This window comes from Myotis lucifugus, unplaced genomic scaffold (genome assembly GCF_000147115.1).
Source record: "Myotis lucifugus unplaced genomic scaffold, Myoluc2.0 scaffold_63, whole genome shotgun sequence".
NCBI classification, from domain to species: Eukaryota; Metazoa; Chordata; class Mammalia; order Chiroptera; family Vespertilionidae; genus Myotis; species Myotis lucifugus.
The window spans coordinates 3,643,608-3,654,927 of NW_005871111.1; the positions used below are offsets into that span (position 1 = coordinate 3,643,608).

The following is an 11,320-nucleotide window of genomic DNA, read 5'->3' on the forward strand; positions in this document are numbered from 1 at the left end:
TAACATTGTGGTCTGAGAAGATGCTTGATTGGATTTTGATCTTCTTAAATTTATTGAGACTTGTTTTGTGGCTTAATGTACAATCTATCATGGAGAATGTTCCATGTGTTGAGAATGTGTATTTGGTAGCTTTGGGATGGAACATTCTGTATATGTCTGTAAGGTCCATCTGGTTGAATGTGTAGTTGAAGGCCAATGTCTTCTTAATGATTTTCTTCCTGTATAAAGTGGAGTATGCACTTTCCCTGCTCTTATTATGTTGCAGATTTCTCACATCAGAAGATTAATATTTGTGTTGTATATTAGGTGCACCTATTTTGGGTTCATAAATATTTGTAATTATTACATCCTCATGATTGGTCTCTCTTACTACATTCTTTGGTTTAAAGTTTATTTTGTCTTGAGATAAGTACAGTTACCTTTGCTTCATTTGATGTCTATTTGTATGGAATACTGTACTCAGCAAAGTTGTCCTTCAGAATTGGAGAGATAGTTATCCAGACTAAAAACAGCTGGAGTTCGTACACCTGTTAAGAATTGCTTTTTTGTTTGCCATATTCTTATGGATCTCATGGACACTGGCTGGTTTTCAGAGCTAGATGTTTTGGGAGCTCATCACTCCAATGGAAACCTTAGAAGTTGAGGCACTAGAGGCACTCCTCAGAACTAGAAGTTGGCGTTCCCTCCCAATTGTATGGTGCTGTGCTGGGGTTTATGGCAGGTATCTCTCAGCCTTTCTTACCCATGTGGGCATTTCCTCTGTGCAATGTGTACTAGTTTCTGGGTCTCTTTCAGGGGGAATTATCCAATGTGTAGCTGTACATTTGGTGAGGCCATGGAAGGAGGGCACTCAGTAGCCTCCTGTGTCATCTTTGTGTTGGTCAACTCTCCTGTATCCCTCTCCTTAACATGAATGAGAGCTCTTTTTTACAAGGAGTTGTGACAGACTCATCATCTGTCCCCTGTGAAGTTAACCCTCATTTTAAAAATTGTGACCGTTGTAATTTTAATGTGAGAAGGCTCTCCTGCAGCTGGAAGTTTTCCTCATGAGTCACTTCTACACGATTGTCACATGTAGTATTTGTAAAGGCTAAAACTAAAACATTAGGAGCTCCCAGGGTTGTGCCACACAGTCTAATTTCTTTAATTATTTGTGAAGAACATTTTGCCCTTATCGTAAACACTTCTACATCAGAATCTCTGTGATGCAGCCTAGAAATCTACATTTTAATAATTTCTAAAGTTTGAATTCACATTGCTTGTTAGAATTCATCATCGTTATTTTCATTGACATCTTCTGCCAGTTTTTACATCTGCTAGGTTATTCTCTTGCTATACAAACGTAACCTCTAATTTGATATGCAGCTCAATTTCTTAGCCACTCTCCTTCCTCAGAAGAATACTGATATCAGGTGTTGATATTCTGATTCAGAGGGGTGGAAATAGGTAATCAGCCGAAGCAACTGCAATGTCTTTCTTTCCCCAAATGTGGGGGTTGGGGAAGAAAGGGCATTCAGACACTGGGTTGTATTTTGCACAAGTGATTTTGATTGTTACTTATTCTGCTATTCTGTTTTTTATACCAAATCAGAAGTAGAATGGCTTTTCTTATACACATCTTTAACAAGCCAACTGTAATTTAGATTTTAGCATTAGTTATGATGTTTTTCTCACAGGTGTCATCTTTAAGAAATGAAAAGCGAGGTTCATCTTATCTCATCTCTGCCCCAGAAGGTGGTTCTGTGGAATTTGTTGACCAGCAGTCTCAGGGCACAGGAGCATATTACATGGAGACCTACTTAAAAAAGAAGCGTGTGTACTGAGCTAAGTTCTCTCCTTATATAACCTCCTATGGCTCTTTGAGTATCTCTGCTGTTCATCGCTGCCTTAACTACATTCATACTAGCCATATCCTTTAAATACGGGTTTATAATTTCCCAGAAGGAATTGTGTTGTGCAGCAGGCAGAATTGCCAAATAAAAAGTAAGTAGCAATAAGAAGGGACCTTTTCCAATAGAAGTAGATGCATCTTAATCAATGCGGTATTAACTTATAGTCCAGTGCAGAAATTAACAATATTCCTTATTTTAGGATTGGGAATAATTGTGACACCATACATAAAAATTTGAAGCAATAAATGGGAAACAGTCTTGTTTCCTGGGCCTTAGAAGAGTTTCTTACATGCCAATGTGCATTTCTATTTACCTTCCCTAGAAGTAATCTTATTTATAGATTTTTAGAATTACAAGAGTACAAGTACAAAATGCAGCAATACTGAAAAAAAGATGCTATACATGCAAACTAAATTATTAGCCACATACACCAGCCATGTAATATAAAACCCCCCCAGAGAGTGATACCCTGGTATACACTACCACAGATTCCTTACTTCTAATATGTTATTAACCATATATGCCTTTTGTGAAAAAACAAGGTATTTTAAGAAAAGTAGCTTTGATGCTATTACTTAAGCGGGTGGCAAACCATACCCTGCGATTAATTTCAGTCCTCCACCTGCTTTTGTACAGACTACAAACTAAGAATGATGTTTACATTTTTAAATGGTTGGAGGAAAAATGAAAATTTTAGGAAATTGTGTCCATACATAAAATTTTTTGGAACACAACCATGCTAACTCATACCCTGTCTAAGGTTACTTTTGTTCTACAATGGCAGGGCCAAGTAGCTGGACAGAGACCTGCAAAGTCTCAAATATTTATCATCTGGCCCTTCATGGAGAAAGTTTGCTGATCCCTGATCTAATAGTACTAATTCCCTAATCCTTTTACTTCACCTAAAGAAAGACCTTTAACTTTTGCACCTGACTTGTAAGTGGCAAGGAACTTAGGTTTCTGTCTCATTCCATGACGTATCGACTAGTAATTAGATCATTAAATGCATTATTTCACAGTATGACAGTAAAGCAGTCAATGCTGTTCTTTCTGAAAGTCTTATGGAGTAATAGTATTTACCACCATTTTGAACTAATAATAATAAGCTTTACTTCACTTTGTCTCTTATTCTGTTGTAGTATGTTAGGCTAAAAATAAAACAATTTTGTTGCATATAACTTCTGACATCACCATTTCCTGAAGACATTGGTATTAAACGCATGAGAAACCCTTTGCCATCTGGAACTATCAAAGTTTGTTCCTTGTTATGAGACTGTAATTGATAAGGAATTTAGGAATCTCAATGATCCTAGTCTTTTTGAACTCAGATTGTTAAATATCTTGTAATTTGGGGGACTTACTATTTTTGACCATGATAATGAGGTATCTATCCTGTTTTAATTATGAAGTTAAAAAAATTGGTGCATATGTTGTAAAAAACATTACTTCGTCTAATTTATTGCATATATTAACTTCTTTTGGAAAATGAAAGCTAGACTAATTTCTAAGAAGGATACAAGGATACTACCTATGAATAACGATCAGGATAGGCATGACTCAGCAGACCAATAATGGGTTCTCCATGCTCTGCACTTCTGCCCTTTTTCCTGCCGCGTTAAGCTTCAATGCTTAGTCACACACATAAGATGGTGAATTTTAAATAAGAGCTGCGAAATGAAAATTCATTTACAGCACATGTGGATCTGCCCTCTGTCCTGGCTTATGCACCACTAACATTAGACATAAGTACAAATCAAGTGTTGTTAGTAAAAAAGACCCTTCCCAAAGTCTATATTGTTATTTTTCTAAGTAAACAAATTGTTTGAAATGCTTTGAAATGGAGTCTTAATATTAAAAGGCATATGCATGTGAAGTCTCGTATTATTTATTTGTATAAACAGTAAACAAAGTGCATATAGAGTGGCCACAGGTTTGACACAGACAGACATCTTGGTAATGGAGGATCATTGAACAAATCTAAATGGATCAATCCAGAACTCTCTCTTTTCAGGCTCAAAAGGTAAAACAAAACATTTTTCATACTCTTTCTTGGTCATAAAGATCTAATGGTTCACATTGAATCAGAGATTAGACATTTTGATTACCCAGCTACCTCAAAACTGTCTAGTGGATCCTGAACTCCATAGTGCTGCTAGCGGGTTCTTTTCTTTCAAGTCTTATTCCCCTGGGCAGCGATTTTCAACCAGTGTGCCACCAGAACTGTTAAAACATGCAATACCTGACTAGACAGCGGCATACTCTTTTCCCTTGTCAAAAAAAAAAAAAAAATTACAGCTAATACAACAACAGCCATCTGGTGTGAATGAACCAAAATTATATCTTTTTTTTGGTGTCCCATGAGTTGAAAATCGCTGCCATAGGATGACAGTCAAAATAGTGATCGACTGTTATAGATGGCGGGTAAGTACTGAAACACTCTAAGAACAGTGCGATGTAGTATATATTCTGACTGGTTGCATCCAAAACCAATGCTGGAATAGCTTGCCCCAAAGTGGTCGAGTTATAAAAGGATATATATACATTGACATTTCTTAAAAGCGTGTATAACATCATCCAGGTTCTTGGAATCAAATCTGTTTAGCAGTATACTGTTTGGGAAAGCACTGGCACAGGCTGAGTTCTCAAGAATTAACACCAGGCAGCAAAGGGTCTATTCCATAGCAGTCCCCCGAGCACAATCAGTTTTCTTAAAAAAAATAAAAATAAAAGGGTACCGCTGGTCACCCAAGGGGACAGGAGCTAAGCTACTGGAAAAACAAAACAACTCCAAGTTTAAAGTCCTATTGATGACAAGAATACACTCATCTTTGTATAGAAATGATAGTATACTAACTGGTATCTAATAGTTCAAGAATGCTTGCTCTATCACTATATAGATGATGTACTGACTAAGTCCATTTACCTTTATCTTTTGATTTATGCACCAGAAAAATATTTAAATCAGCTGGGAGAAAGCAATCATCTTGATATTTTGTTTTGAAAATATTCTATTCTGGTACACAACTGTGATGGTACACTAGCCAGATGAAATGGTGGTATATCGTTCCAAAAGGAGGAGTGCTTACTAATATTTTGGTTGTCATTAAATTTGGCACCAATAACAGTGACAAATAACGAGGAAGTACTTACACATATTAAGCACCACAGCGTGCCTTATACGTGAATTACGTACCCAAGTATCTTTTTAGACAGAATACAAAGTTTTTCCATTAAAATTTTTTTAAATGGCGTGGGTATTTGTTGGGGAAGAGGACTTAATACACAGTGAGATTTAAATGCCATTCATGCTTCTTATTTTAAAAGTGCCTCAAATCCTTCAATAAGGTTCTGGAAGGTTGTCCGATTATTTGGTTGGAATTCCCAGCATTTTCTCATAAGTTGATAAACCTGTAAAAAGAAGAAACAGTAACAGTAAAAAAAAAAAAGTATAGAAATGTAAATGACTTTCCATAAGACTAGATAACAAGGGTATTTGAATGATTAATATAGAAAATGTCACACCTATATTTCATAAATAATATTTTAATATTTGAGAAGCTCATGGGTTAAATGACCTTAAAAAAAAATCCAGGTCATTATGGTAAACCAATTTAAGGGTGAAGTATTATCTCAGTTTAGATTCTGGGTACCTTACTCTAAGATGTACTGCATAGTATGAATTAGTCTTAAAGGCTCAATTCACTTTAGAATACAGAAAACTGAACATCTTAAATGCTACATCATAAATGCTATCAGTAAGTAGGACAAACTTCTACACAAAATGTATATATGTATTTTTCACAATAAGGCTATACCAAAATATGCTCCTATGGTACTTTCTGAGGTGAGCCTACTTTTGGAGGGAATCCTTGCTTTGAACATAATTTGTGGCTGTCATCTGGCCCAAAGATGATTTCTCAAATATCTGAAATTCAGCTTCAGAAAACAGTTTTAAGGAACTGTCTACTCCTCCCTGCTCCTCCCACCTTGTCCCTTGCTGGATAAATGCAAACTGTGAAAACATAGTAACATTTGAGTGGTGTAACTGTGAAGTGCCCGGCCCAGAAATACCTCATCTGGACAGTTGGGAGGACAAGGCAAACGTTTTCCTTCTTTCAATGTGTTCACAAGTCTCGTTACTGTCATCTGGCCGTGAGTGGGGCCTATCATTTTCAGGAACAACTATGTAAAATAAAACCAGACAAGATGTTTTAGGTTGCATATATTTATATAAACCAGATTAAGGTGGAATTTCTAGAATAAACTGGAAATTAAAATAATAAAAAGGCTTTTTCCATAGTAACTCTAAATGCAAGTCCAAAAATCCTTATTAGCACTCAATGATCAGACTCAACCCACCACTCCTCCTGGCCAGGGAGCCTTCCCAGTGAGAATGACCTCATTTAGGAATACGTGAAGCTCAGACAAAGCTCCTACCCAGGGCTCCTTCACACAGAGGAGACCCTTGAAAGTCAGGGTTATCTGAGAGAACTTTGGGCTCCTTGGGAAAGCAGGATGTGGGAGAGCCACACAAAGTGTCAAGGAATAAACCAAGTTAGATGGAAAGCAACACTTTCCATTATAATACACGAACTGGATTCCACTTAAGAACTTAAAACTTACAAAGCAGAAGGATGGACACATTTTTGTTGTTGTTAATCCTTACCTGAGGATATTTTTTCCATTGCTTTTCAGAGTGGGAGAGAGAACTGGTTGCTTCCCTCACACGCCCTGAAAGCATGTGCGGGCCAGGGCTGGGCACATTTTAATTGGGTGCTAGGCTCAAATGAACAGACGAGTACAACTTACGGCCATGGGACTGGAATCGGAATCACAGTAAGTAAGCAGCTCGTGCAGAGTCACTCCGAAGGACCAGACGTCAGAGGCAATATAAAATTTACACTGAATCAGACATTCTGGGGCGTACCTGAAAGAAAGGAAAGCATGAAACTTCGCTTCCTGCGAAGGAGATGCCAGCAGATAAATACCTTACAAAGAAAAATCACCTTTGGTTTGTCTTAGAATTTAATATTCTACGACATGAAAGTATGTATTAATCTCAGTACATATTTCCTCCAAAACAATAGCAGGGTAAGTTTGTGCTCTTCACTGCACACAGCCTGTGCTCTCCACGTGGAGGCAGGTATATGGGGACAGGCCCCAGATTTGATTTGCCTACAAGTTCAGAACGAATCAGCAGTGACCTCCCTGCCCAGTCCTCTTCCAGTGTCAGCTGTTTTGATGAATGATACCCAATTGCCTCAGCCAGAAATTGAGGCATCCCATATCTGATTTCCTAAATACTTCTCATACCTACTCACCTCTCCTAAACCCACCATCACTGGCTCTGGCTGAATCAAGCCTCTCTGGCTCCCCTCCATTCCACAGTGACCTTTTAAAAACAAGTCCCCACCCAACAGTACCCCAAAGCTCGTGGGATCCCCGCCCCCCAAGGCAGACCTCCCACTTCATGACCAGCCACACCGAGCTGATGTCAGTTCCTACGATACCACTGCTCTTGCCTCATTCTTTTGAGTCACACATGCCTTCTTCTAACCACTTTTACAACCCCCCATGGATCTTTTAAGGTTTCTTAGGACTTCCAGAAAACCAAGCCTGAACCCCCCTATATTTATGGTACCATGAAATTGGTTGCTCACCCATTAAACTCTAAACTTGGTCTGCTTGTGTCTTGACTCCTTTGATTAATGAACAAAGGAAGGTTTAGTCTCCACGGATGGGAGAGATCTCTGTTTGTGTCTATGTAGGATGTACCTCCCAGGTTCTCATTAGTTTAATGGGGGTGGGTAGGGTCTGGAGTGGACACTTAAGAACTTCTCTCCTGGACAGTGTTCTGGGCTGACAGGTGGAAAGCAGGGAAGACTGGTGATTCAAGAGAATATGCCCACGTTTCCCATGGATTTTGCTCTGCTCTGTCCAGGGTCTCCTTGGATCTGTTCCATGCCCACTTTGTCACCTCATTCCTGCCCCCTTCTCCTACCTGCCCTCCAGGCTGCCTCTACAGGGATGTGCCTACTCTAACTGCTAACAGTTTTAAGAACCATATTAGATAAGTGCCTTCTTGCTTGGCCGGTGTGGCTCAGTGGTTGAGCTCCAACCTATGAACCAGGAGGTCATGGTTTGATTCTTGGTCAGGGCACATGCCCGGGTTGTGGGCTCAATCCCCAGTGGGGGCGTGCAAGAGGCAGCCGATCAGTGATTCTCATCATTGGTTTTTATCTCTCTCCCCTCCTCTCTGAAATCAATAAAAATATATTTTAAAAAAGTAAGTGCCCTCTCCTGGGAAACTGGAGATGCGGAGGTGATGGTTACATTTCTCTGTTCTTTGGAAGATGGTGCCATTCGAAGCTCAGACATTTCTCTGAGTTGCTTTCAGTGGAAGAGCCTAAAGCTGTTTCCTGAGGGCAAAGATCAATTCCAAATGTTCTAAGGCCTTTCTAACACCAACTCAGGTAAGAGGAATGGGAGACATTCACAGAGCTAGAAAGGGCCTATCAAAACAGCAGAAACCCTACGAAATACTGATGAAACCAAAGTCTGTTTTAGTTACCAGAACACAGGGCTGTCCCGGTCATCCTTGACTGTGTAGTACTCCTTATCGGTTTCAATTGCTTTAGTTAAACCGAAGTCTCCAATTTTCACTTGGTGCTCACTTTCAACAAGGACATTCCTTGCTGCTAAGTCCCGGTGAACATACTGTCGTGACCCCAAATAGTCCATCCCCTGGGGAGAGAAGTAAAGGCAGAGGGCATTGCTGAAGGTCAGTTCACACTGTATTTCCTATCATTTCATACAAAAAAAATACAATTCACATATCACTGTTTGGGTTTTTACTTTATGCAAAAATAGTAAGACCAATCTGATTCAAAGAAACACAGTAAATCAGCTGTACTTAACAATCAGTTCAGTTTCTTAGTAGAGGCTAATTGTTCATCCTAGTCGTGTAGAGCAAAATAAACTCAGTGCAATTATCAGAAAGTCTAATTACAAATCAATCACCCAGGATGAATGCCCCTTTTTGTAATCTTTAACATGCTTCTTCTTTACCTTACAAATCTGAACAGCATATTTTAACTGCTGTTTGAGGTTAATTTTGTTCTTATTCTTTGGAAGATATTCCTTAAGGCTTCCAGAAGGCAGAAATTCCATGATGAGCTTAATACCATTTCCTCCTGTATTCAAAACAGAACAAAACATCAGTACGAAGTTACCAAAGAAAGGAACTGAGGGAGAGTAATGGGCACAGGATCTGGAGACACTTCAGCATCACCTCTGAACCACAGGCAAGTCCCCCAACTTCGAAAGCCCCACAGCCTCTGGCCCCTCAGCAGTGACAAGGATAATAACACTCGTGTACCCACCCCAGAGCCATCAGCATTCACTGAGAGAATACAGACTGCGCTGCAAACCACCAGGCAAATAATAATGAAAAAAAATATATGAACCACATCATTTCACCGCCAATTTTAAAGTACTGGCTTGCAAACAGATACACTTCTTAGTAAACACCATTTGCCACCTTGCCTTAGACACTAGAAAACGAAATATCCTGGCTAGAGTTGGATCAGAAGACTAGAAGTGAGGGGGGGGTGTCAGTTTCATACTGCTGTGTGCCTCCAGTGCCAGTATCCGGACGGGTGATGGTCAGTCCCCCGCGTGGGTGTATGAACAGCCTGGAAAGATGATGCCGGGGTCATCCCCTGGCTGGGAGGGAGGCTGCGCGGCTTCCCTGGAGCTCTGCAGCTGCTGAGGGATGTCAGTGCAAACAACTTGGAAGCCCTACAGCTCATGGGGGCCACCAGCTAGCGCACATACAGCTGCGGCACTGCCGCCTCAGCACTGGCCCTTCTGATCCCAGACAGGCGCTTAGTCTTTAAAAACCAACCCTATTTTGCACAACATACCATCCTCTGTGCAGATGCCTTTGTACTTGACAATGTTCTCGTGATAGAGGTTCCTTAAGATTTCAATTTCCTTCTTCAGATCAGCTATGTGGTTCCCTCCACTCTCAGGCTTCAGGGATTTGACAGCCACCTGCTCTCCTGTATTGTCCCCTTCAGGGTCATACCTGCAGAGCTCAACCTTCCCAAAGTGGCCCTGGAGGAAAGATGCATGTGCTGGATTAGCCTGGGCTGGCAGGAACATGCTCAGAAGTTGAGGCAAGATGCACTCAAGAACTCCCAATGGGGAAAGGCTATCTCTTCAACAAATGGTGCTGGGAAAACAGGAGAAAACACATGTAGAACAATAAAACTGGAACCCTACTTCACACCACTCACAAAAATTAACTCAAAATGGATCAAAGACTTAAACATAAGACCTGAAACCATAGAACTCCCAGAAGAAAACATAGGGAAGAAGCTCACTGGAATACTGGTATTGGAAATGATTTTTTTATACATGATGCTAAAAGCCCAAAAGAAGAAAATGAACATATGGGACTACATCAAACTCAAAAGCTTCTGTACAGCACAAGAAACAAATTAACAAAATGAAAAGACAGCCTACAGAATGGGAGAAACATTTTGCAACCATATATTGGATAAGGGTTTAATATCCAAAAAAAATATAGAACATAAATACGTTAATAAAATAAAAAAAACTGAAAAACTTAATAAAAAATGGGAAGAAGAACTAGAGACATTTTTTCAAAAAAGGACACACAACAAGATGCTTAACTTCACAGGGAGATGCAAGTACAACCCACAAAGAGCTATCACTTCACATCATTAGAATGACTACCATCAAGAAAATAAAATGACAGGTGCTGGTGAGGATGTGAAAGGGAACCTTACACACTATTGGGAATGTTTATTTGTCCAACTACTACAGAAAACAATATGAAGGTTCCTCAAAAAATTAAAAATAGATCTATAATGATCCAGCAGTTGCACTTCTTGGAGAATACCCAAGGAAATGAAAAAAGGAATTCAATGACATATTTGTACTCTATGTTTATCACAGCACTATTCACAATAGGCAAGATATAGAAAAAATACAAATGCCCATCAATGACGAATGGGTAAAAAAAAGAAGTAATGCATATATACAATGGAATAGTATTTAGTCAGGAGCAAGGGTGATATTCTGCCATTTGCAATACCATAAACAAACCTTGAGCACAATATGCTAAGCGAGATATGTCAGACCAGAGAAAGACAAAAACAAACAAAAAATCTAAAAAATCAAACCTCTTTAAAAAACACAAACCACAGTTATATTGTAGTTATCAGGGATTTAGGACAGATGGTGTTTAAGGGTATGGACTTGTAACGTACTAAAATAGCCACAAAGATTTAATGTACAGTACACTGAACATAGATAATACTGCATTATAAGTATGTAATGTGGTAAACATCATTACATAGGCAGCCATATTATAATATATAAGTCTATCAATGTAGCAC

General features: G+C 39.3%; 2 protein-coding genes across 6 annotated transcripts in view; one reads left to right on the plus strand and one right to left on the minus strand.

Moving 5' to 3' along the window:
* RAVER2 (ribonucleoprotein, PTB binding 2) overlaps positions 1 to 2,619 on the plus strand; it is an 81,291-nt gene extending 78,672 nt beyond the window's left edge. The window contains exon 12 of the mRNA XM_006089778.3: positions 1,677 to 2,619. Coding sequence (XP_006089840.1) covers positions 1,677 to 1,823 — 147 coding nt within the window. The 3' untranslated portion in view covers positions 1,824 to 2,619. The remainder of the gene's footprint in view (positions 1 to 1,676) is intronic.
* Positions 2,620 to 3,761: 1,142 nt separating this feature from the next.
* Positions 3,762 to 11,320, minus strand: part of JAK1 (Janus kinase 1) — a 123,675-nt gene continuing 116,116 nt past the window's right edge. For 2 of the 5 annotated variants that reach the window (XM_006089779.3, XM_023754674.1), the window contains 6 exons: positions 9,818 to 10,010; positions 8,961 to 9,085; positions 8,464 to 8,636; positions 6,702 to 6,819; positions 5,964 to 6,074; positions 3,762 to 5,300 (listed from right to left, as the gene is read on the minus strand). In XM_006089779.3, the coding sequence (XP_006089841.1) occupies positions 5,205 to 5,300; positions 5,964 to 6,074; positions 6,702 to 6,819; positions 8,464 to 8,636; positions 8,961 to 9,085; positions 9,818 to 10,010 (816 nt within the window). In that variant the 3' untranslated portion in view covers positions 3,762 to 5,204. Of the gene's footprint in view, positions 5,301 to 5,719; positions 5,905 to 5,937; positions 6,075 to 6,701; positions 6,820 to 8,463; positions 8,637 to 8,960; positions 9,086 to 9,817; positions 10,011 to 11,320 lie in introns of those variants that run through there. The other 3 variants (XM_023754673.1, XM_014456744.2, XR_002829538.1) reach the window with 3 other exon arrangements.